Genomic DNA, 27,511 nt, shown 5'->3' with positions numbered 1-27,511 from the left:
AACCACGATCCAAGAGGGTAAATAGTTTTAATATCATTCTTCAAACTTTTTTAAAAGAAATAATGTTCTGGAGAGCGACAAGCACACAAAAAAAATCAATATCCATCCTGTTATAAATTGTAGCTGCGGTTGATAAAAAAAATGAAATGTGATCAGATTGAAAATCTTTTGATTATTTTCTGCAACGTATCTAGTAACAGGCAAGCCATATTCAATGTTACGGAATGACTGTATAATGAGGAATTGTTCTTTATCAGAATAGGTTTCCACCTCCTTCTCTCCCCGGGCAGCTGACGCGTTAATCAGCCCTTGTGCCTCTGTTAAAGGGATTGAGCTTTCCTTTGAGTTGTCATTTTCTGTCGGCGGGCACAAAGCCGAGTTTGTTCCTTTAATCCCGGCGCGTCCTTGATCAAGGGCCGATAATCCGGGAGACCATTGAGACGGACTGAGTTTTCATGCCAGGATCATGGCGGCGGAATTGAGGCGGGAGACGCTACCTGCTCACTGGTCTTACGGGGTCTGTGAGGATGGGCGGATATTTTTCATTGAGTAGGTTCACTCAGGGCAACTTTCAAACATTCTTGTCGCTTTCGAGCTGTTTGGAATTGCAGGTTTATTTTTGTTGTCTGTGTGTATCCCCTTTCTTTGTTTTGTTTCCCGCAGCGATCAAACACGAACTACCACTTGGTTACATCCACGAACTGGTGAACCTGTCAACTCCGGCCATATGATCCGATCAGGTGGGTCGAGCGAGACTTTAGTAACTTTTGTTTGAGCGGTCAGTTCCTGTTTACTATGTGTAATTGAGACAGGCGCAAAGGTCCAAACTATCAGCCGCTGATTGGGTTTTTCTCTTTCTCTCTCTTTTTCTCTGTTTCCATCTCTATTTCCAGATCTACCTCGGGGATGGGAGGAAGGCTTCACTGAGGAAGGAGCGAGCTACTTCATTAAGTGAGTGTTCTGTCGGGTGCTTCATGTTGAATTTTGCTGCAAATTTCTAAGCCTGCGAGCAGGTGAATGAGTTGGGAGATCCCACTTTGCCTCAAATCCACCTGTTTTGTTTCAGTTGATCTGTTGCTGAGTGTGTTGGCTTTTGTATATCTTTAGTTTAAAAAAAAGGCCTTTTTATTTCATAGTTCAAGTGAAAGTATAAAGGTTAATCGGAAGGTGGAATTTACTACGTGGAATTTAACTATTGTGTTTTGTAGCTGCTGCAAATGTTTAATGATTACCGAGGAGATCATATGATTGTGGAATGTGAGCAACAGGTCGTCACGTGGAGTTTTATAACCTGTGAAATTGATGGGTTGATGTTTGAACTTGGGGTGCGCCTTATTTTGTAACAAAAGCGCATTTTTTTGCGTGGTATTGACGAGTATGGGGATGTCATCTACATTATATTATTAAAAATTTGTAACATACAGCCCCAAGAGAAAATGAAACCAGATAATGTTCTTTGATGCAAATTAGACTCTATTCCTTGATTGTCTTGTTTTTTGTAGTTTCAGGCAATGTATATACTCAGGATTCGCACAGTCCGCGCCTTATAATCTTTATGAATGGGTTGGTATGGTGTCAATAAAGGGGAATTTATGAACTGTATAGACTGCTCGAATTACTTGCTAGTTGTGCAGGCGATGTTACTGATCGCTTTGTCGTTTCACAAATAAGGCGATGTAATGACAAAATATAGTTTTCCACATTGCAGTTTGAGAGGTTGCTGTGGTAACAAACAGCCCCTCGCAGTGAATTATTCAGGGCATAATTCAAATCGAAGGTGCTTTCTTACCACTACAGTTTTTAAAAAAATGTTGGTATTTATGTGAAATAGTGTCTCGATTTTATGTGTAAGCTTGAAACCTAAATACGTGGGAGTTGAATTATGAGATGTTTTCACAGATGAGTCTGCTGTCATATAACCTGCTGGATTATTTACAACTCTGGTTTGAAGCACAAATTAGACTTTGTTCTGAATTTTGATGTTGACAGTATAGGAGTTTCCTAATGTCTTTAAAAATATAGTCTGTTTGATTCATCTGACATTAAATGTAGATTATTGTTCTTGAATGATTTCTGGTTTTCTTCCTTTAGTCAGTAAATTTCATAACCATTATCCTTCCAATAATCTCGTATATCATGTAGCTACTGATCATATGCATGTGGCTTCATAGTCACTGGATTGTGTTTTGTGCTGTTGTGATGGGTTCCAAAGGTTTTGTGGAGTTCAGTGTGTTTGATTTCCAATTGCTCACACTAATGAAAGGCTGAAATTTTGGTAGTTGAGACAAATCGTACTGACTTTGTGAATTTGTGATCATTCTATGAAATTCTTCACTATTGGGTTAGATATGTTCAGAATATTACTTTTGACTCAATATAATGGACTGTAAGTATAAACTAGTGAAAAATACATTTAAATTGGATAATTACCAGAGAGAATTATTTCATGCAAAGATTGATGAATGTGTTCAATGTTTCACCTTTTTTGGAAAATGTTCAAAGCATACTTTAAACAGGTATTAGTTAATCTTGGGACATATCTTTAAAGGGTTCAAATGTTCTTGTTCTTGACCTACCTTTTGCTTACAAGTCTTGTCTTGTATTCTCTTGACCATGAAGGCTGATGGAATACCATGCTCAAATTTGTCATCTTCCTCAGCTACTCCACAACGTTTTGTGAGCTGTAATCCTCAATGGACTACCGCAAACACTCATTCAGTGAAAATGGAGGTCAAGTAAGGCTGTCATTCAACTAATTCTCTCCTGCATTTTTCTTGCTGCAATACCATTCCTCTCGCAAATTACCCCAAAGCAATGGAGATGATCTTCTGAATGGAAAGGAAACTGTTCAGCACAAACCATCTTTGTTGTGGTTCTGTTTGCCGAGTTGGGAATTTATGTTGCAGACGTTTTGTCCCCTGTCTAGCTGACATCCTCGGTGCTTGGGAGCCTCCTGTGAAGCACTTCTGTGATCTTTCCTCCGGTATTTGTAGTGGCTTGAATCTGCCGCTTCCAGTTGTCAGTTCCAGCTGTCCGTTGCAGTGGTCGGTACCGGAAGCGGCGGATTCAAGCCACTACAAATCCAGAGGAAAGATCACAGAAGCACTTCACAGGAAGCTCCCAAGCACTGAGGATGTCACCTAGACAGGAGAAGAAACATCTGCAACACAAATTCCCAGCTCGGCAAACAGAACCACAACGAGCACCTGAGTTACAAATCTTCTCTCAAACTTTGAACAAACCATCTTTAACCCATAACCAACAGCTACAGTATGCACGTTATAGTTGTGTGCATCACTCAATCTGTGATCCATTTCATTGTCAGCTAGCTTGTTGAAGCATACATGAAACAGAAAACTAATGTTTTCATTCGTCTCCCATAGCGGAATGCTTCCCTTGATTATTTAATTAAGGTCAACATGATAATCATGGAAAGTGTGAACCATTTTGCACATCTTTGGAATCTTCTCGTGACATACAACCACAGTTATGACAGTTCAACACCTTCAATGTGCTAACTCTGCCTTCAGCTGGAAACAGAAAAGTGTGTATTTGAGGATTAGGAGAGTAAGGTTATGCTTTCCTAAGTTCCATTGATTCCTGTACTTGTGTATAATTTGGTGTTTTAGATGAATGCATATAGGAGACTGAAAACTGAAGAAGAAGCACCCTCAGTGTCTTGGCAAGAAAGTTGGTCCAAAGCAATATCCTCTTGCAAGCCTACTTGCCCAGCATCAAGGTGCTAATAGATCTAAACTAGCTCTGCTGGATGGAACTTATTGTTAGTGTGCCTGTCAGCGACTCCTGATGCAACGACTCTACTTGAAACTCAATCAAGGCAAGAGTTTCCTGGGACGATAGAAGAAGCCCTTTAGGATTGTCCTAAAAGCATTCCTGAAGAGGTCCAACATACCCATCAACTCCTGAGAGATAATGGCCTGTGACTGACAAATTGAGAAGGCTCGTTTCAGGAAAGCAGTTTGTGGTATTCCATTGGGAATATGCTGAAGTGAAGTGAAACTGGAAGGAGCACACCTGGAGTGGCAAGGATACTATCACCGTGCTACATGACACCCAAGCAGGAGCTGAGAGATTTCCCATCAATCAGTTCAGAGATTAGATTCCCAACAATCTGGGAACAGGCCCTTAGGTCCAACAAGTTCACACTGACCCTCCGAAGAGTAACACACCCAGGCCCATTTCCCTCTGCCTAATGCACCTAACATGGCCAATTCACCTGACCTGCACATCTTTGGACTGTGGGAGGAAATTCATGCAGAGACAGGGAGCATGTGCAAGCTCCACACAAATGGTCGCCTGAGGCTGGAATCGAATCTGGGACCATGGTGCTGTGAGGCAGCAGTGCTAACTACTGGGCCACTTGCTGTCCCACGGTGTTATAACATACCTCCAGAGCAGGTAGGACTTGAAACCGTGCCTCTTGATCAGATGTAGGGATGCTACCAATGCACCACAAGAACCTCCTAAGTAGTAGAGTAATACAGCATGGAAACAGACCCTTTTCATCCAGTTTGTTCATGCTGACCAAGTTTGTCAAACCAAACTAGTCTCACTTGGCTGCATTAGGAACATGTTCCACTAAATCTTTCCTATTCAGATAACTGAATGTCTTTTATAAGTGTTGTACCTGCTTTTACCACTTTCTCTGGCAGTTCATTCCACAGGTGAATTACCTAGGAGAAAGTGAGGACTGCAGATGCTGGAGATCAGAGCTGAAAATGTGTTGCTGGAAAAGCGCAGCAGGTCAGGCAGCATCCAAGGAGCAGGAGAATCGACATTTCGGGCATAAGTCCTTCTTCCTGAAGAAGGGCTTATGCCTGAAACGTCAATTCTCCTGCTCCTTGGATGCTGCCTGACTTGCTGCACTTTTCCAGCAACACATTTTTCAACAGGTGAATTACCCTCAATGTAGAAAAAGTTGCCCCTCAGGTTCCTTTTTTTTTTGAGTCTTCTCTCACCTCACCTTAAAATTATGCCTTCTAGTTTTGCATTCCCCTACCCTCAGGAAAGGACCTTTTGCTAATGAACGTATGTCCCTCATGATTTTATAAACCTCTATAAGGTCACTCCTCAACCTTTTTATACTCCAGTGGGGGAATAAAAGCCCCAGCCGATTTGTATATCTCAAACCTTCCATTCCCAGCAACATCCTGGAAAAAATCTTTATTTTCTGAAACCTCTCCAATTTAATAACTTTGTTTTTCTAGCAAGATAACCAGAATTGTACACCGAACTCCAAAAGTGGCCTGACCAACATCCTGTATAACCTGAACATGACATTCCAACTCCTATATTCAATGGTCTGAGCACTGAAGGCATGTATGCTAAATGCCTTCTTAACCATGATGTCTATCTTTTGATGCAACTTTCAAAGAAATATGTACCTGAATCCCTAGGTCTCTATTTGACAATAGTACCTCAAGATTCTAGCATTAATTGTATAAGTCCTGCCTTTGTGTGTTTTACCGATTTATGCAAAACCTCACATTTATACAAATTAAAGTCCATCTGTCACTCCTCAGGCCATTGGCCCGATTTGAGCCAGATCCCTTTTGTAATCTGAGATAACCTTCATTGTCGACTATACCACCAATTTTGGTGTCATCTGCAAACCTACTAACTTGCTTCCTAAATTCTCATTGTTACTTGTTATTTATATAATACTTCAGTCGACCTAGCATCAATCCTTGTGGAACATCACTGGTTCCAGGCCTCCAATCTGAAAAACAGCCCTCCACCACCACCCTCTGCCTCTTGTCAAGCCAATTTTGTAACTAGTGAGCAAGTGCTTCCTGAATCCCATGTGATCTAACTTTACTAATTGGTCTACCATGTGGAACCTTGTCAACGGCTTTACTATAGTACATGTAGACAACATCTACCATTCTCTGCTCTCCTCAATCTTGTTGGTTACGTCCTGAAAAAAATCAATTGTGAGGTTGCCATTCATGAAGCCATGTTGTCTGCCCCCAATCAGTCCTTGCCTCTCCAAATGCATGTAAATCCTATCTCTTGGAATTCCCTCCAACAACTTCACCACCGGTCAGATTTGCAGTTCTGTAGTTCCCTAACAGTTTTTCATAAATAAAGGCACAACATTTGCCACCTTCCAGGCCTTCATGGTTGTAGCTGATACAGATTTGTCTGTTAGGGATCACTACAATCTTATCCCTAAATTCACTCGACCTGGGATGCATGATCAGGTTTGGATATTTATCCACCTTCGTTTTTAAGGCATCCAGTCCTTCCTCTCCTATAATGTAGATTGTTTTCAAGACATAAATATTTATTTTCCTGAGTTCCATCACCTCTGTTTCTTCATCCAGAATAAAAACTGACACAATATTTGCTAATGTCTCAGATCTCCTGTGATTCCACACATAGACAACCTTTGTTGATCGTTATTCTCTAACTAGCTGCTCTTTTGCTCTTAATATATTTTGTCGAATCTCTTTGGATTATCCTTAACCTTATGTGCCAAGGCTATCTCATCTCTTAAGAATATCTCTACAACCCTTCTACTCTTCAAGAGATTAATTTGATCCCAGTTATCTGCACCTAATATAGGATTATAACTTCTTCTTAATCAGGGTGTAAATATCTTTATTTATCCTTTTGTTACCTATTCTTACCAGCCTTCCCCTTCACTCTAATAGTAACATAATGCCTCTGAACACTCTATATCATTATAGAAAACCTCCCATTTGCCAGTTGTCCCTTTACCTGTGAAAAGTCCACTCCAATCAACTCTTCAAAGTTCCTGACTAAATCCATTAAAATGTAGTTTATTTCTGTAGAAAGAACTGTAGAACTAAAGAACTGTAACTTTTTTTATACGAGGACTATCCTTTTCCATAACTATTTTTAAACAAGTAAATTTATGATGAGTGGTCCCAAAGTGCTCTCCTCTGCTATTTCTAATTAACTTGTTTTGTCATGTGTGGGGCTTGAACCCAGGTCTTCTGGCTCAGAGAGGTAGGGATGCTACTGTTGCACTACAAGAGCCCTTGAATTCATTCTGGCTCAAAACCACAAACATTGGCCAGAGTGGGAATAGAACCTGTGACATTGGCATTATTAATGAAACTCTGTAACCAGCTATTGCTATAAATACTGAAGGGGTAGGATCATAAGATAAAGCTTGGATATTTTGTAATCATCCTGTTCAGAGATGTAATTACATACATCTGAAGTAGGTGAGACTTGAACCCAGGCTCAGCCCCACTATTGCCCTAAGCAGTAGTTTAGACTTATTTTTCTAATCAACCAGTTCAGAGATCTTATTACACACCTCTGGAGCAGATGGGACTTGACCCCCATGTCTCTCTGGTCTTGGGGCAGAGGTACTACGACTGAATCACAAGAGGCAGAGTAGTTAAGAGAATTCGTCCCCCTCAACCCTCACCTACTTCATTCCTTCAATTGCATCACATTGTTGATCTTGGCTAACTGGTACATTTCCGATGTCATAGGATTGAAGAATTCTGATTGACAGCTAACTAGATTTTTGTGCCTAATCACTTGTTATCATTAATCTGTGAGCCACCAGAAGCAACGGTTGGGTTCTTTTGTGGCGCAGTGATAATTTTTTTAGCCTAGGACTGGGAGGGCCGGATTCATATCCCATCTACTCAACTGAACAGGTTGAGTAGATAAATAGGTTTCTTAAATCAAAGCTATTTTATAATTGGCACATGAGCTGTGTGAAGGGATGAGAATGAAAAAACTTGCCATTCACTCAAGTGGACAGTTTGCAACTAAAGTTGTTTTTACATGGGTTAGTTTTTGTTCTTATAAATTGTTTGACTACTTGCTGTGGCTTAGATTTATAGTCCACTTTGTTTTTACTGTAACTACATTTTGCATTATAGGCAGTTAGAGTTAAAGGTTTTACAGCCAAAACATTTTGACTTGGAATGTGATTTCAAATTGTTAACATTTTTCTGCATTTCACATTTCAGCTGTTGGGTTGATAGTCTAATGTAAAAATGGTTTAAGCTTTGAATTAGTGTGAAGCTTTTGAGATTTGCTGTCTTTTTGTTTTTGCAAGTTGTCACAAATGTTTATGATTGCAATTCTTAACTTGTAGTGTGTAGACTGTAACAAAAGTTTTTGTAACTTGTATTGGCATGTTTGAGACCAAACCAAATTTATTTAACCTGTGTGAATTTAGGCTTGGCCATAGACTTCATGTGTAAGCAGGATTCCACATTTGCCATTTGGCTGCTGTAGGTACCTTTATTGGGTAGTGTGATAGCACTGCAAAATGCTTGAGTTAACATAAATTTTCCCTCCTTCCAATATAACATGTAATGAAAAAAAATGTTAATGGACAAAGATATATTTTCTGTCAGATGCCATTTTCACAAATATGCAGATTCTACTTGCTAACCAAACCTGATCTCGTTTTGGCTGATTACCTTGTCCAGTTCAGACAAACATATACCAGACAATTATGTGACTAAGTATAATTTTTTTCCTCATAAAATTCATACAGGGGAACTGAATTTGATTATATAAACCTCATCTCCCCATTTGTTGAGGACATTGGTCTGTGACCTCACTCCACATGCCTGTGTTTGCCCATACCTTTTCAGTAATTTAACAGTTTCTACTTTCAAGTTAACAGTTGACCAGGGATCCAATGCCATTTGCTGGAGTTCCAAGCTTCTGTGACCCTTTGAGGAAGCATTTCTTTTCTCCTGGAAGTTTTATATATTAAGATTTATACCTCTCAGTCCTAGTCTCTGAATTAGTCGAAATAGTTTCTCCCAATCTTTTAATACCTTTTGATCAAATCATCCCAAAACCTCCTTTTAAAGTTTGAGGGAACATCACATTGTTGTCTAATTTCTCCTCACAGCTGAATGCTTGGAGTCTAACTATTCTAGTAAAAGCACAGTGCTCTTCATTCAATATCAGATTACAAGTGAGCTAATATTTCTGTGTTGCACAACAGTGTGCCAGAACATTCAAATATTATCTCCTAAACTTCCTAAACCTTATCTTGCAGGCATTCATACTCCCGTGCAAAATGATTCCTCCTTCACGGATATATCTAAGACCAAGCAAGGAGACCAGAGTTCCTACCCAGATATTGGGGGAGTAAAGCTGCTTGTAGATTCCTCCAAGTTGTAATATATTGTGAGCTTTCTGTAACTTGTGTATTTTTCGCTCCCAAAATTGTTGAGAAGGAATGAACAGTTCAACCTCAGCAGTTCTGAAACTAAGATTCTGTTGTAATCATGCACTTCGTAAACTTCAGAAATGAGCCATGCATAGGATTTCAAAGCCTGTTTGTTGTTCATCTGTAATTTGTTTCAATAAATCTAAGTTGTTCTAGAAGTTGGATATATTTTTATGAAGTGGTTATATTTTACCAGTGAGTAAATTGATACCACTAAACACGTAGAAAGGAACTTTATTTGTAGCTCTCTTCAGAAGCTTAAATGTGTTAACTGACTTGATTTTAAGTGAAAGAAAGTGGAAACCAAAGATGGTTTCATGCATTAAAATTTGTGACGTCTCTCTAGGGAATCTTGTCTGATTTTCATTTGTTCTCTCCAGTCCTTCCATGTGCTTTTGCTAAGCTTAAAAGCCTGTTTTAGATTCTGAAAGTTTGTGTAATGGTTTGTAAAATGGAATGCATTCTATGAATTTTGAACTGAGAACAAAGTGTAATCAGTCCAGTGGGCTTCTGCTGAATATAAAATCTGAGTGACAGTAACAATTTCATACCTTCCAGCCTACCTACTTTGGTAGGTTTGAAGAATGTTAAATTGTTGTACGTTGCAGATTGAACTAATCATTGTTTTGTTTTTAGCAAACGAGTATATTTGGTTCCCCATCCCCTCTCCTTTTTAGATCCATTTCTGCTGGAGATTGATTCCATGGGCATTGGCTACTCTCTGGTACACTGTCCATTCTGAACCAGCAATCTCAAAGTTTAGGTGGTGCACTTCTAACTGAGCCTAGTTTGTGTCTGCACCTAATGTCTAGTAATTAGGAATGATTACTTTTGTCAGGATGCTGCAACTTATTCACGCCTTCTGCTCCAATGAGCAGAGTTCATTGCATTCAAAACGGAATAACATTGAAACAAAATGAACTTCTGCAGTTAGTGGGTAGTGAGGGAATATCTGCTGTCCCTTTGATGAGGTGCTGGGCAATGGTCACATTACTCCAAAGAATATCGTTGGGAGAAAAGTCATGAATAATAAGATGACAATTCTTTTAATGTTGAACTCCTCCTTGTTCTAATTCCTGGCACAATTGAGAATGTGGCTATCCAAATGAAGTAGAACATTCAATCAAATGGTTTCACTTGTTTAAATATTAATCATGATTGATCGTGGTAGATTGCAGCATGTGGGATAAAATTTCAAAGAAATTTAAGTTGGTTCTGTGATTACACTGCAGCAAGTACCTCGCTGGCTCAGGAGCTAAGTGCATTTCTATCTCAGGACTTGCAAACTGTCCAGTTTGATACTGAATTATGTAATCAACACAACCTATAAGCACTGACCAATGAAACAGCTTGACTTAGTTGGATGCTCATCTGGATGAACACTACACAACTTCTGTGCTGCCTGTAGTATTTGGGTGTGTTATGAAGAAACACAGGGCATAATTGTTTTGGTGCATGATAAAGTATTGATAGCTTTTGAATTACATTCTATTTTTTTCCTTGTTGCTCTTCTGTTAATTTTTGTAGTTTCATGTCATTCCATTAAGTGCTATATTTATATGCAGTTCAGTTTAAATATAGTTGAGTGTTTGTGTGTGTTTACGCGTATGTGTGAATTGTGATTGATTATTGTTTTGTGAAGTGGATGTCAAATATTCAAAGGTAGAACATTATTTCCTTCAAAAATATTTGACATTCTTTCAATATTAGAATAACCTTTTTTTTTATGTAACACCTCTCTTCAAATAAATCGTTCAAGGTCTGTCTCAAGGATATTGTGAAACAAAATGACAATCCCTTAGGAGCAATTAAGATATCCAAAACTCATGATTTGAAGAGAAGCTTTTAAACAGTGAGAGAGATGTAAGTCTAGTATTCTGGATTTTGGGCCACTTGTCGCAAATGGTAGCAGTAAATATAAGGGGTGCTCAATTTGCTGGAATTAGAATGTAGATCTTGTGGTGGGGAGGGTAGGGGCATTGGCATGATTCTAAAAGTAAGAAGGTGGCTTAATGGGATGGAAGAATTTCACATTCAGGATGAGAATTTAAAAACAACACCATTGCTGAACTGGTATCCAGCAAAGGTCAGCATGGATGGAGATGAAGGAGAATGGGACGAAGCAACTTAAGACACCGGCAGCAGAATTTTGAATGAAATAAAGTTCCAGTTCAAAAATAAACTATTGCCCTATTTCTTCTTTACAAGAGATAACTTGCTGTCATAATATCACTCTCCTGCTGCTTTTTAAATTGTATCTGTAACAGTGATTTGTGGGATTAATGGCTCAACATGGCAAATCAATCCATGCTCAAATGAACGTCAAATATACATAAATTTCACTTAACCCATGGCTTTGCTTTGATATTTCCTGAGTGGAACATCAAGGAGGTGGCCTTGTGTGCACCTGTAGGTGGTGTTGCTTGTTCATGTTTTCTGTCAAAGTAGAAATAGTGCTTATATTCTGAGGGTAATCCTCAAGTAGAAACCTGTGGGCATGTAAGATAGTGAAAAATAAATCCTGGACAATGTTTATTTGTAGAGCTGTCTTTGTTTAATTTGTGTTATTACAGACTTCAGGCTATTCCCCATTTACAACCAACATGAATAATTTCCTTGAGGTTAATCATACATGAGTATAAACATACATTAATCAACATATGGAATTAATTCTTGGGTAGTGTCTCTTCCTCCCTCTACAAGGATTTCTGTGAGTGAAGGGCTTATGCCTGAAACGTCGAATTCCCTGTTCCTTGGATGCTGCCTGACCTGCTGCGCTTTAACCAGCAACACATTTTCAGCTAGTGTGATGGATATAAAACCATGAGTCACTTAAATTGACTCTAATGAAATTTAAATGAATAAATGAAGATGGATTGAATACTGTCCCAAATTTCCCATTTAACCTTATTCTCTCTCTTTTGTAACCTGAAAGTGCCGCAGTTGTTTTTAGTGTGGCTTGCTACTGAAGGTTTTTGAGCCTGTTGTTCAATCACTGCCAAAGATTTGAGGGCAAGGGAAAATGAACAAGTTTCCTTCTTTAGACCTGATTTTGAGGCTGTCTCTTTATTCTATCAGTGTACTGAGTTCAGGCAGGATTACCAAGTTACAGCTGTAGTTAGCTTACTAGTGACGTAACTAATATTCTTCATATCCTTATTTTGGATTCTGATGGAAAATTCTGGAGTTAACAAGAATAGGAGGCCATCTAATTGAGTTAAGTATAGCGCTAAAAGGTTTGACAAAGTAGACACTGAGAGGATGTTTCCCCGTATCGGGCAATCGAGAACAAGAGGTGACAGTCCATGTTGGATAAGGGGTAACAGATTTAAAATAGCGAGGATAAACTATTTTTCAAAGGGTCACAAATCTGTAGAATTCACTGCTCCAAAGTGTGTTGGAAGCTGGGACATTGAGTAAATTTAAGGGGAGTGAGAGATTTTTCATTAGCACTGGGTCGAAGAGTTGTGGAGAGGAAAGGAGTCGAGGCTGAGATGAAATCAATGATCGTATGCAGCAGGCTCAAGGGACTGGATTGCCTACTCTTGCTCTGAGGTCTTATGTTTATAGTTGCAAAAATCATTGGAAGTGGAATAATTGAAAAGGCTTGCATTTATATTTAATCCTTGGCCACTAAATGTCTTACTGTACTGTGCAGTCAACAAAGCACTTGTGCAGTGTCTGGCTGTTTTGTGATGTAGGACGTGCAGAAGTCAATTAATGCACAGTACGTTTCCACAAATGGTGTGGTAATGACCAGATAATCTGTTCATGTGTTGATTTGTGGAACAAATATTGACCAGATCACGAGCACTCTGCTCTTGTTTTAATATGGCGTTGTGGGCAGAGGGGGACTCTGTATAAATGTCTCGTCTGAAAAATTCAGCAGTGCATTACTCCCTCTGTGTAGCACTGGTGTGTAAGCTTTGACTTTTTTTAGCTCATGTGCTAAAGGAGGACCAAAACACCCAAATCCTCATTGTTTTAATAACTAAGTAGTGTAACCTCACCAAGATGTTTCTTAACCAGTTCTCCATTTTGCAATAAGTTGCTGGCGATTGTTGAAACTATGTATTACGTACGCCACTGAGCAGAAACTCCAATCTGAGCTCTTGTTCCAGATTGTTCACAAGTACCTCCTTTCTCCCATCTCCTTCCCCCTGTTGTGACTGTGGAAGTGCTGTGTAAATTTGGATCAGCATCAGATGCAGCTCAGCAGGAATGAAGACGGTCTGTTGTTGAATAGCTTGTTTACTACTTCAGGCCTCAACTATTAAGAATGACTAATTAGGCAAGATTTTTGCAAGTGTCCATTGCCTTTGATGGACTTTTTTTTTGGTTCCACAAAATCAATATCTTCAGGTGCAAAAGTTGGACTGTTTCTTAATTCACTCATGAGCTGTGGGCATTGATGGCTGGTCCAGTACTTGATTGCTGTGGTCGTTATGAAGGTGATGGTATGATGCCTTCTGAAAAGCTGCAATTTGTGTATGTAGACCACACTGCGATGAGGCTGACCCATTTCAGGTTTGAACATAACACTGAATAAGTCAGGATTGAGAGTGGCAGGGAGGGCATCTGGCAGTTGTTGGTGGTCCCCCGTATCTGCTGTCCCTGTCCTTTGTTGAGATGGAAGTGGTTGTGGGTTTGAAAGGTGTTGTTTAGCGAATCTTTGGCAAATTTCTGTAGTGTGTCTTCTGATCAATACACACTGCTGCTGCTGCTGAGCATTGGTGGAGGAAGTGGATCTCTTTGTGGTGCTGATTTTAAAAAAGCTGCTTTGTCTTGGATGGTGTCATGTATCTTGAGTGTTGGAGCTGCATCCATCCTGGCAAGTGGGGAGTATTTCAGCACACGCTTGACTTGTGCCTTCTAGATGGGTGGACAGGTTTTGGGGAGTCAGGAGGTGAGTTGCTTATTGCGGTATTCTTAGCATCTGACCTACTGTTGTAGCTGCTGCATTTTTATTTGTTTTGCTAGTTCACATTCTGATCAATGTTAACCCCCAAGATGCTGATAGTTATGGTAATACCGTTAAATATACAGGGATGGTGGTTCGACTGTCTGTCTCTTACTGGAGATGGTCATTGCCTGGCATTTTGTGTGGCATGAGTATTAGTTTCCACTTTCAATCCAACCTTGAATATTCTTAAGGTCTTGCTGCATTTGGACTTGGAAGTGCAGTTGCACATGAATTATGAATGATGCTGAACATTGTGCACTCTTTGGCAAGTATCCCCACTTCTGGCCTTCTGGAGGGAAGATAATTGATGAAGCAGCTGAAGATGGCTGGGCCTAGGATATTATCGTGAGGAAATCTTGCAGGAGCATCCTGGAACTGAGATGACTGACCTCTGACAACCACTTCCATCTTTGTTTGTACCAAGTATGACTCCAACCAGTGGAGAGTTATTTTCCTCTGATTCATTGACTCCAGTACTCTTGCTCTGGTTCTTTTGATACCACACTCTTGTCAACTGCAGCCTTGTTCTCAAGGGCAGTCACTTTCACCACACCTTAGAATTTTGTCCATATAATGAGGCAATAACTTGAAATTTATTTTTCGCAACCACCAGACAACTCAAAACTACTTCAAGCCAAAAGAGTTACATTGTACTTTGCTCAAAAACTGCATGAATTCATGTAAGACTCTGTTATCTCACCTATTAGATTAGAATCAGTCTAAACATTATGGCACAGACAGGGAACACAGGGGGCTAACACCAATTGTTACAGTTAACCTGAGAATGTAACTTTTTAAAAAAAGTTGTGATTTACACATGAAAGAAGTGAAACGATCATGGTATTCGAACAGATAAAAGACTCAACAAATAATCAAGGTATTTTTCAATGTATAATTTCAGTTACATCACACTGTAAACTTTTGCTATAAATTCTGTGTCTTAAAATTGTGTCCTCCACAACCACCTGATGAAGGAGCGGTGCTCCGAAAGCTAAGGTGCTTCCAATTAAACCTGTTGGACTATAACCTGGTGTTGTGATTTTTTTTTAACCTTAAACCAATAAAATTATTTTAATACGCAGTCATAGTGTAATGCAAGAAATGTGGCTGTAAAGTAGCACCCGAAGAATCGCGCACAGTAATCCTGAGCAGGTAATCTGTTTCTTGTGATTGTTGAAGGGATTTAAACGAGACATACATGATAACTCCCTGCTCTTCTGCAAATTAAACTGAGGCCCCATCCAGGTACTAATGTCTCATTTGAAGGAATGCAGCACTTTCTCACTACTGCACTGGATGTTCTGGCCAGGACTTCATCCAAGAACCTTTTTTGGTTTAGGTGTGACCATGAATAACGGGGAAGGTTAAAGAACAGGTAACTGGTGAGATTGATTATGCATATTGATGTACTGTTGTTACCTTCAGATTGAATGACGTTTTTCTACAGATTCTAAAAGAACAAAAATCTGAATTTATAAGATCACTGTTAACCTTTACAAATCAATGGCAAGGGCACTATGTTCTGTATACCACACTATGGGAAGGACATTAAGTCCTTGAAGACATTACAAAGGTTTACCAATAGGGTTGTAAAAATCAGACTAAAAACTTTGTGTAGAGAAGATGTCATTAGTTTTCTTGAAGAACGGAAGCTTGAGGGAATACCTCCATGAATATATTTGCAATTATGTGATGTTTTGATCAAGTAGGATGAATTAGTTTCCTCTGGCAATTGGGCCAACACTCAGAGGATATAGATATAAAATACTTGACAAAATGCTAGGGGGAAAGGAGAGACGTGTTTGCACTCGGTGTGATTTAAGATCTGAAATGCTTTACTTGAAAGGATAGTGGAATCAGATTTCAAAAGCAATCAGAGCCCTTGAATGCTTGAGGACTAATATGCAGCAAAAACACTGGAGTGAGAATTAAGAGTCGTGATCAATTGAATGGTAGCCTTTCTGTGGTGAAAATGCCATGACTTTATCTTTAATAAAAGATGGTTCATTTCAAAGAAAGGTGTGACTGTGTAACTGATAGTGCATGAGTCATTATAATTGTCACCATCGGCAGGGTGGCATGTTTTTTGATGTTTTTAAGGATTCTACCAAAAAGTTTATGTCATACAGGTATTTTACATATACTCTATGTTCTTGTGCTTGAGAACTATTATCACTTTACTGGCATTTTGGAGGAGTCTGGAAGGAGATGCATTATTGCTCAATGAAATTCAATCTGGCTCCTTTTGTGAACATGTTCTCTACACAATGAATTGTACATTCGAATGGATCGACATTTCAGTCAGCTTGAGGAAGAAAGGAAAAACATCCTTTTAATGAATGGCACTGCCTTCTGCAAAGTTAGATATTTCAAACATGAATGGGATCTAACCTCCCACATTCTTTCCTTCAAAATATTTTCAGTATATTTATAAACGTCTATAATAGTAGATTTTTTTTAAGTTAAAGTTTAGATTACTTTTTTCACTGCATTGCTGATTTCACATTATTACAGTAGACGAAAATGTTATTGTAGATCTACTTGGTCAGGGTTGATTTGCAATTTTAGTATGCATGTGGGCACGTTTCATGCTTTAAAATGTGATCAGTGCACATCAAAGTTCTGCAGTATTTCTAATGAATGGGCTGCATTATGTGACAAAAGCCTTTCTTCATTTGCAAAATGTTCTTGAGCTTCATGCCTTAATCTCTAAGCATCTTGTTAAGATGTGACTTTAAAACAAGGCCCTACCTCTTCAAGTGAATGTCAAACATACCACTCTGCTGTTGGTAAGAGAGCAGGGAGTTCTGATATCCAGGCCACTGTTGACACGTAACAAATGTCAGCAAAAGAATTGATATTATTTGTGGGATCAATGCTGTGTAATGGTGAACTGCTGTTTTTAATATATTTTAACAGTGATGAAACTTCATAGCAGAAGAAAAAGTACTTAAGTGCTTTGGTGTGTTTGGCATGTTTTCAGGACATAGAGATCATACTGTTTGTAGGGTAAATGCACTGGTCAGTCTTTTGACACAACTGTATTTTACTGGCTCTGCTGAATAAAATACTACTTGGGCATGGCCTGGTTTGTCAAGCTGTTTGTTAGTAAACAGCTTGAGGGTTGCGGCAATTGCAATGCATGAGTTGTTAGTTAAATCAGTGGAAATTTGGGAGTTTTCAATCTATTTTACTCATTTGGCAGGAGCAATTTCTATTTCCAAAGCAGAAACTTAAACTGCAGAAGCTGAAATAGAAACTGAGCAACTCTGGATTTAAGGCAATAGTTCTTGAACTAACTGTACTTTCCCATCAGAATTGTCATTTTGTTGCAGTTCTCTTGAAAATGCTTGTTTTTTTTCCCATGAAATGGAAGTTTGCCCTATTGCACATGCAGCATTTCATAGGAATAGAACATAGGAGTAGGTCATTTGACCCCTGAAGCCTGCTCTACCACTCAGTATAATCATGGCTTATCATTGAGCTCAATGTTCTAATCCTAATTCTATGCACACTTCCTTTCAGTGACTGGTGGATGAGGATACCCGAGCCTAGCTGGAGATTGCCCCCTCGATTTACAGCAATTTAAATAATAATCTGCCTTCGTACTTTTGCTACCAAATTAGATAACCATGCATTTATGCACATTATACTGCATCCATCATGCATTTATCTCCTCACTCAATCTGTCCAAATCCCATAGCAACATTTCGGCATCTACTTTTCGGCTCACTCTTGCACCCAGTTTTGTGTCATCTGGGAATTTTGAGAGATTACGCTTTGTTCCCTCATCTAAATCATTAACATGTATTGTGAATAGTTGGGGTTCTAGTATGCCGTACCTATTCAGTCACAGCCTGCTACTCAAAGTGAGTTTTCTTTTTCTATTTTCCTATTGTTTCTTGTTAGCTTAGCAATTTTCTATTCATCTCAAAATGTTACCCCTAATCCTATGCATTTTGTGTTTATCTCTTTTGGTGTGACTTTGTCAAAGCCTTCTGAAAGTCCAAATAAACCACTGGCTTTTCCAATAAACTGTACTAGGTATTGCAATGGATCTCTCTACGGGACTTCAATTTTGTTAGTCCATTTTGACTATCTGTCTGATTTCACCAATGTTTTCAATGTGCTTGGCTATGAAATCCTTGATCTTTAGCATCTTCCTCGCTACTAACATTAGACCTGCTGGTCTACAATTCCCTGTTTATTCTCTACTCTCGAATAACAATTGACTTTGTATAGCGACAGGCTTTTGCATTACAAGTTGTAGAATTGGCCTCTTCAGAAAAAAGATTATTACAATCTGCCAGTCCACTGATATTTATTATTCACACATGAACTATGTATTTTCAAGTGATATAATTATGAAAATGCAGAAAACACAAGTAAGGAACAACTTGAATTCAAGAATATTTGAGCTTCTCTTGAAATAGTTTGGGTTTTTAAAATGTGAATTCTTTTTAACTATGTAATAAAACATTGATCTCAATTCTACGATAAAGGAATTTTGCTTGTTCACTCACTCCATTGACAACTGCCAGCAAAATGGTTGTGTGCTTTAAAGTCTTCCTTTTTATGTAAAGGACACTGAGCCATTTGATGTCTAAGACCTGTAGTACATCAGAGCATAGGAAAATGCATGACTACCTCTGGCAACTCTCCAGACTGACATTGGATGATGCCCTTGGCTGTTTTTGCTTTGGGATCCCCTTCATTTCCACTGAAGGCATTAACCTTTAACATTCAGAATGTGGCCATGTCGTTGAAGTACAAGCAATGTATTTGCCAATTGAGCTGCTGCCACATACTGTCCATGTTCTCTCTAAAGTGCACAGTTGTGTAGCCACAAAGGTGATCAACATGCTCATACCGATTGTGGTATTGACTTCTCATTCTGGTAGTTGCTGCCATGTACAATCCCCAAAGCTTTGTGTGGAACAAAGGTAAATTGGGGGAGTGCTGCATGCTGTAGCTGTAACATTGATGTGGCACTGTGCGGTCTGCCCCTTGGATTATTTTATGTTGGCAACCATGAGCTGTTTGCCTTGCTATCGGAGGTAAGTAGCATGAAAAACCAGAGATACTATTAGTATACAAGTCCCAAGCAAGCTAAGTGCCATAAAATGCATTCTATGCAGATGCAAGAGGTGCTCATGTATTTGTGTGCAGTAACCTGGCAGAAACATTATGATGCAAGGTGGCCCTGATTCCAAAGTGCAGAGAAATCTGAAGCATGCTTAGTTAGTTTGAGACTTTTGTTTTTGCTGTTGCTGACGTCCAGTGATGAAGTGTAGAGACGGCTGCTATCCGTGGACCATGCAGTGAAGAGTTTAGTGAACTGAGCTTAAAACTGAGGTCTGAAGAAGTATGTGGCAAGCTGAATCCGCAAGGTAGTTGCTCAGACTGTCTTGTTGGGAATTGGCACCATTTAGTTTCTTGGCAGTGGTCTGAAGAATCATGAGCTCCATACGAATAAGGTCAAATTAGCTTAGAATGAATTAAAAATGCCTGGAAACAAAATAGTTGCTTATTAGAGATTTAAAACATTGAGGGAAAATCAGAACCTTTTTTCTTTTGACTTGAAGCAGATGACTTCTTTCCCTAACTATATTTTCCCCAACTTTCTTGTCATTGCTCACTCTAATCAAGGGCTGGAAAGAGCCATCCAAAAATTAAGATTTAAATCATTATGTACAAAATAAAGATTGAGAAAGAACATGGGGTTACAAGAGTAGGAGGTAAGACAAGTGAACCAAAAACAACTTAACTCTCCAATATGAATTAAACTTGCAAGCATGAGACTCCCCATAAATAACAGTACAGCTTGACAAATAGTTCTAACTGATGACATAATTAAATTATGCCTGAAAGCATCAACTTACTGCACTCCCCGTTGATTTAAAAAAACATTATGATAGGCTCTCACACTGATTTCAGTGGTCATGTGTGTTTAAAGCTCAAGAGTATATGAGCTCCACAACATTCCTGAGGAACTCCTGCAGGGTAGTGTTCTTTGGCTCACCTACCTTCAGCTGCTTTGTTAGTGACTTGCCCTTAGTGATCAGCTCAGAGGTAGGAACGTTCACTGACTGTGTATAATGTTCAGCGCGATTACTGACTTCTCAGATACTGAAGTAGTCTATGTTCAATTGTAGCAAGACCTGGACAATATCCAGGTTTCAACTGACAAGGGGCAAGTAACATTTGTGCCACACAAATGACAGACCATTAACATCTGCAATAAGAGAGCATCTAACCATCACCCATGGACCTTTTTATAGCATTGCAATCACTGAATCCGCCACTCAATACCTCAGGGTTAGTATTGATCAGAAACTGAGCTGAACTGGCTGCACAAATATTGTGGCTAAGAATCGGAGGCTAAGAATCCTACAGTGAATAACCTGCTTCCTCACTCTACTGAGTATGTCCACTATTTGCAATGCTCAAGCTGAAAGTGATGGAAAGCTCACTTGCCTGGATGAGTGCAACTCAAAAAATACTCGACTAGACATCAAGGACAAAGAAGTCTGCTTGATTCGCACCATGTCCAGAAGTGTTCACTCCCTCCAAACCCATTCTCAGTAGCCACTATCTGCATGATGCTGTACAGAAATTCACCAAGGCAATTTAGTCATGGATTTTGAAGGTGTTGCCTATTTCCAACTAGAGGGACAAGGGCAGCAGATACATGAGTACACCGACCACCTGCAGTTTCTTCTCCAAGCTACTCACCATCCAGACTTGGAATATATCACCGTTTCTTCACTACCACTAGGTCAAAACTGTGGAGCACTCTCTCCCTAGTCTACCCACACAAATTGGACTGCAGTTTTTCAAGGTGATAGCCCATCACCACCATTTTGAGGGCAACTAGAGATGGCAAATAATTTATAGGTCAGCTTTTAATGAAAAATAAACCTTGGAACTGTAACCTTGGTGTTGTTTAACAGCAAATGAGAGCTCCACAATTTACTGTTTTCATTTATTCCAAGATACTGGTAATTACTGTGAGTTTAATTTACATAATACAAAATGAGGGCTGTAATGTGGTAAACGTCACCAACTGTTGACCTGGAGATCGCCTCAATTGGAATTATGCACTTAGAACAGGAGATTGGACAAAATACAAGGTAAAAGAAGTTCTCTGAAAATCAGGCGGTCTGAATGTGAACTATTTACTACCACTTGAGCTATCGAGGGATCAAGTGCAGTCCATCGTTGCTTGTCCTACTTTTTGTTATACCTAACCAAAAGTGAAACCATTCAAAATGAAATTACTGTAGATGCTGGAAATTGGAGACAAATTCAAAAATGCTAAACACAGAAGTTAGGCAACAACTGTACAGAGAGAAATCAAGTTAACCTGTCCGATTTTAATGCTGTGAAAATGGCTTTGGATCATTGGAAATCTTCCTCTGTGGCTGTGATGACCTATTAACAGAACATACATTTCCACTTTAAATTATTTGCATTGTCTGTATAGATTGTCTTCTGGCCCTTGTGCATTCCCAGCCCTCATTGCTCCACTATACCTGTTAGCACAACATCACCATTTGATATCTAACATGACACCTCTCCACATATATCTCTTTTCAAAGCAACTCCTGAGTACTTATTCTGAATCATAGAAACGTGCCCTTTGGCTCAGCAAGTTCACACCGAATCTCCGAAGAATAACCCACCCTGCTCCATTCCCTTACCCTACTACTCCACATTTACCCCTTGCTAATGCACCTAAGCTACACATCTCTGAACACCTTTCAGCAAACCTTTCAGCAATTTAGCATGGTCAGTTCACCTAACCTCCACATCTTTGATGTGTGGAAGGAAACCGGAGCATCTGGAGTAAACCCACACAGACATGGGGAGAATGTGCAAACTCCGCACAGACAGTCACCCGAGGCTGGAATTGAACCTAGGTCCCCGATGCTGTGAGGTAGCAGTGCTAACCATTGTGCCGCCTCCCACTTCTGTTCAAGGTTGTCATTAACCTAATATCTTTATTTTCTGGTCGGTTGTTATATTTTGTTTTATTACACTTCTTTTGTCAAAATATCTTGGTTCATTACACTATATTTACATGCCATCTTTAATATGATTTGTTGTTTGATCAGTTCTGTGTGATTGTACACATGAGCAGTTCAAACAAATTTACCTAATTTTAGTTTTCACTTCCGTAGTAGCATCAGAAGCAATGGCTGACTGCTCCTAGCTAAACTGATTCTAGCTAGTTTTGTGTATTCTCTAACAATAAGACAACAATGACTTGCACCGTCTTGAATCTAGTCATGACTTGTGTGGGATTTGGGTGTGATCTGGAGCACGGAATGTTTACTTGGGTGAGGTACCAAGTGAGATAGCCATCTGTGAAACCATACACCAGTGAGGAATTTGGTATTTTCAGGAGAAGCAATGGTATGGGAAGATAATTGCAAAAAGAAGAATTAAAGAATGCTGCTCTTCTGCAACATTTTAGACTTTAAAATAGAGTACTGCTCAAATGTGGTACAAATTGACTTGAGCATGCATGCCACTGTCCTATGACATCCTGTATTACTGTTGTAGAATTTCAAATGGCCACAGAATCCTGGCTTAACTTACTTTCACTTTGTTTTTGATGAATAACTTCTTTAGCAAAATACCAACAATTAAACCAACTTTTGCTTCCTTTTTTTTTCTGTGCCTCTACTTTTAGTTTTAAATCTTTTTAAAAAATCCTGTTTCAACCCCTTCTCCATTGCAACAAATAGGACACAACTATCATGCTTCAATTCAATAGATCAAAATGAAGGAATCAATTTTCCTACGTGGCTGAGTGAAAAGGAGGTGGTAGTAAGTTTCCAAATAAACTTCTTGACCTGAAGACCAAGGACAATTCCACATAATGTACATATGCAAACACAACCTCAAAAAGATGACAGGATGTATGCTGTGAGCGTGAAGATGAAGCAGATGTTGTTTCAAGTTCTTGGAGATCTTGAGATGGGAGATTGGGACTCAGGTTTCAATCAATTTTTCTGTGGCCTTGGCATGAGGGAAATGTTTGCCATCCGGGAGTTCTCTGTATTCGGCTGTTTTCTCAAGTTGCTTATTTGCTGAGTGCGTCTTTTGAGAGAAGGCGCAAGGAGCGATACATAGAATAGAATCCCGACAGTGTGGAAACAGGGCTCTTTGGCCCAAATTATAGAGCAGACCATTCTCATTCCTTTGGCTGCTCAACTGTTTGTCTTTCTCTGGGCTCCATCTGCACCGACTGTTTACCTTCCCTCACCCCATTCTCTGCAGAGATGCCAACCTTTTACTCATTTCAATTATTTCTGAAGAAGGGTCACTGGACCCAAAACATTAACTGTGCTTTCTTTCCACAGATGTTGCCAGCCTGTTTCGAATTTTTCGAGAAATTTGATTTTATTTCTGATTGCCAGCATCTGCAGGTCTTTGCTTTCTTTTTACAGAGCAAGTCTTCTAGCGTCAGTTGCTAATGCATCCGTTCTAGCTTCAGTTTTTTGAGTTTCACCCTCTCTGGATGGTAGCTAATTTGCATTCTGTACGATAGACAGCAATCTAGTAAATGGTCAATTTATCTGTGTTTGGTGGGTTCGGGTTATAGAGTCCTAAAGTCATATGGAAACTGATGCTTCCAAATACCCCTTAGTATTTTATAAACTTCTATCAGGTCCCCTTTCACTCTCCTATGCTCCAGTGAAATAAGTCCCAGCCTATCTGGCCTCCTTTCTTTTATAATTCAAACCTTCCATATCCAGCAACGTCCTGGTAAATCTCTCCTGAGCCTTTTCTAGCTTAGTAATATCCTTCCTAGAACTGGGTGACCAGAACTGGATACGATATCCCAGAAGAGGCCTCACCAATGTCCTGTGTAACTTCAGCATGACTTCTCAACTTCTATACCCAAAGGACTGAGCAATGAAGGTAAACACGCCAAGCATCTTTTTTTAACTATTTGAGGAATAATTATTGGCCAGAAAAGCAGAATGTCTCTCAAATAGGGCCTCTGTTTAACCACCACTCTGAAGAATGGTCCTTCCAACAAATACAACCTTTCCTCAGTGATGCAATGGAATGTTAGAATATGAAGTCCTCAGATTTTTTGAGTGGAACTTGAATTTTGATCTTTTTGATTCCAAACTTGGAAGGCTAGGAGCAATACCATTAGTTGTATTTTGACCATAACAAATCAAGCCCTACAGTTTGATTCCTGGGCAACGATGATTTTTATTTTGGTTAAGACAGGGAATTGGTTGAAGTTTTTCAGAGTTGGTGAAGGGGAGTTGTCAAAACTTACTGCTGCATATCAAAAATCTGGGCTCTGTTTGCCTGCGGTTGAACGCTATTTTCTGTGATTTAAAGGCACTGTATAATGAGCTGTTTCTGAACAATATCTTGCCGACATCACGTTGAGCTTCAGGCCTGAAGAACACATACATGGAGAAAATCCACAAGAAAGGATTCAAGACCTTGAGAGGAGAAGGATAAGATATTTGAACACAGCAACAAGAATGCCCAAGATGCATTGCAGAGAATTGTGGCTGCATGTAGTGATACTACAGTTTCTGGACAGAATGGAGGCCATCGTGTAATGCTCTGGATCTTAATTATACTCCAAGATCGTATTTACTGAAGCTGACAGGAATTGATTTTCCACACAATATTTATGCAACAACTCTCAAGTGCATTTTGCTGAAGAAATGACTGTGCAAATTTATTAAAGGTTTCTGTAGATTTGGACATGAGGTTGATTTGCAGACACGCTTTTTGTTTGGGGAATAAAGCTATCTCTGTAAATATATGTATGGTTCCCTCCTGCCCTGTCTCAATCTCTGGACATAAGTATAATGAAATTAAAAGTAGAAGGATCCTCAGTCAAACTATAAAAGTTGGTTTGAAATACTTTTAACAGACCCTCGCTGGAAAGAGATGGGGTTTTAAATTTAATGTACACTGTCACTATTTGTAGAGGTGAAATTTGCACATTTCCATGAGGAATTTAAAATGGTGACCTACCCTTCCTTGAATGTTTAAAGTCTCAATTTTCCAATAACTTCTGTAAATTTCCTAAACTTAATTTTTCCCACAATTGTTAACTGCTTAACATTTAAAGGAACCAAAAATGATATGGTCTTACACATGAGTGTCAATCTATCTCTGGTAGTGGATATCAGTTCTTTTGTGCTTAACATCCTAAAGATTAATTATTCTTGTGAAATTGTTGCAAGTTTAATGGTGCAGGTGATTATCAAATAAAAATGACTTGACTTTCTAAATGGATGGATGGATACGTGATGTCTTTAAATGAGTGTAGAGTGATTATCCAGTCTAGTGTTCCATATGTGTTCCACCACCTCAGTTGGGTTACACTCTTGTAATTCACTTAATCGCTGTCTGTGGTGTCAGTTTGACCCATCAAAACTATTTCACAGAATTCCGTGACAAGAGGTAGGTGCTCTTCAAACTTGTGAATGTGACCTTTGTCACATGAGTTTTGTATGTGTGAAGCTTTACTGGTTGGATCATGAGTATATCTAATATTTGTGTAACAGCCGTGTAGGCCTTCAATAGGGGAGCTCCAAACCAGTAGCCTGCTATGAACTGCTTAGACTAAGTTGTAGCAACTATGTATGCATTAGGATATGATGTGAAATTCTTGTTTCAACAAAGGTTTTCATGTCTTTCAAGGTAAGCAAATTGAAGTGACCTGTTGCAGGAATTTTAATTAAGTTTGTTTTAATTTTTAAATTGGACTCGGAATTAATTATATTTGCACTTCTATTACTTGTACAATTAAAATTTATAGACATTGCATAGAATTCGGATTAGCCATCAAGCCTACAGGCTGCACTGTGACACACATGTTTAATAATCCTAAACTGAATATGTATCATCTATGACCCCTGTCCAAGTGTCCTTGCACATACACATTCTTAGCACTTGGTGGCCCTGCAGCAATTGACTTGTAATCAAAAGGCTGAATGTTACCCTGAATCTCAAATCTTTCATGGTATTTTGTACTGCAAAGTTATTGCTGTCATGTGTATTTTCTTAGCCACGTAAAGGGAGGTGGAAAATCACTAATCAGTGGTGTCTAATTTCTGCTTACATTTCTTATCACCAGCATAAAATTTGCCATGCACAAATGAAACCATGATGTGAAGGTGCCAGTGTTGGACTGGGGTGGACAAAATTTAAAACCACACAACACCAGGTATTGTCCAACAGGTTTATTTGGAAGTACAAGCTTTCGGTGTGCTGTTCCTTCATCAGGTAGCTAGTGGGACAGGATCGTAGGACACAGAATTTATAGTAAAAGATCAAAGTGTCATACAACTGACTCAATCTATTGAACAAACCTAGATTGCTGTTAATCTTAACCACTTAGAATGGGTTGCAAGTTTCGATTCATTAATATGTAAATCCCAGAACTTCCTTCGTCACATTCCCGAGTTAATTTAAGGTTTTATATAAAAATAAAATGCCATCTCAGTTCAGACAGTGCATTAAAGTTGTGAGGTCAGAGTCTGTATCCCAAATGTGAGTCAGACTGGTTCTATTGCCAAAGTAGAAATTTATAAAATGTCACCTGGACTGATTGTGCTTTTGGAACAAAGTAGAGTGTATCTGCAAGTGCAAATTCACCCCGTAGGCTTTCATGCGTGTGCGCGTGTATGCATGAGAGTGTTTGTGCGTGTGCTCGAGTGTGGCTGAGTATATGCCTGTGAGAGTGTCGGAGGGAGAGTAGGCAGTGTGTGTATAGTGTATTGGGTCATCTGCAGTTTGACATGAACTCAAGATCCTGGTTGAGGCCATCCTCATAGGTACAGAATGTGGTTATCTGCTTCTGCTTGGCGACTCTGGGTTGTTGCGTATCCTGAAGTCTGCATTTGGAGGACGGGCACCTGAAGATCCGAGGCTGAATGCCCTTGACTGCTGAAATGTTTGCAAGAAGTACGTTGGCGAGACCAAGCAGGCGCTACAACAATGGATGAATGGACACCGTGCAACAATCGCCAGACAGGGATGTTCCTTCCCCAGTCAGGGAACACATCAACAGTCAAGGACATTTTGGCCTTAGGTCTTCGGGTGACTGTCCTCCAAGGCAGTCTCCAAGATACGCAACAATGAAGAATTACCAAGTAGGGTCTTGCTCTTGTTCCTTGGACGCACACACGTATACATCTATGGGGTCAATGTGTATTTGCAGATATGTTCTATTTTGTTCCAAAAGCATACAGTCTACAGATGGTCAGTCCATGTGATATTTTATGAATTCCTACTTTGGAAATAGAACCGGTCTGACTGGAGAATACAGACATATTCTAACC

The 27,511-nt window shown here is 39.4% G+C and overlaps 1 protein-coding gene across 4 annotated transcripts in view; it reads left to right on the top strand.

Annotated features, from left to right (window-relative positions):
* The first annotated feature begins 284 nt into the window (after window positions 1-284).
* Window positions 285-27,511, top strand: part of LOC132824443 (pleckstrin homology domain-containing family A member 7-like) — a 459,010-nt gene continuing 431,783 nt past the window's right edge. For 2 of the 4 annotated variants that reach the window (XM_060838946.1, XM_060838945.1), the window contains exons 1-3: window positions 285-549; window positions 664-740; window positions 894-951. In XM_060838946.1, coding sequence (XP_060694929.1) covers window positions 467-549; window positions 664-740; window positions 894-951 — 218 coding nt within the window. In that variant the 5' untranslated portion in view covers window positions 285-466. The remainder of the gene's footprint in view (window positions 550-663; window positions 741-893; window positions 952-27,511) is intronic. The other 2 variants (XM_060838944.1, XM_060838943.1) reach the window with 2 other exon arrangements.

This window comes from Hemiscyllium ocellatum, chromosome 18 (genome assembly GCF_020745735.1).
Source record: "Hemiscyllium ocellatum isolate sHemOce1 chromosome 18, sHemOce1.pat.X.cur, whole genome shotgun sequence".
Taxonomy (NCBI): domain Eukaryota; kingdom Metazoa; phylum Chordata; class Chondrichthyes; order Orectolobiformes; family Hemiscylliidae; genus Hemiscyllium; species Hemiscyllium ocellatum.
This window is presented reverse-complemented; position numbering and strand designations above follow the sequence as displayed.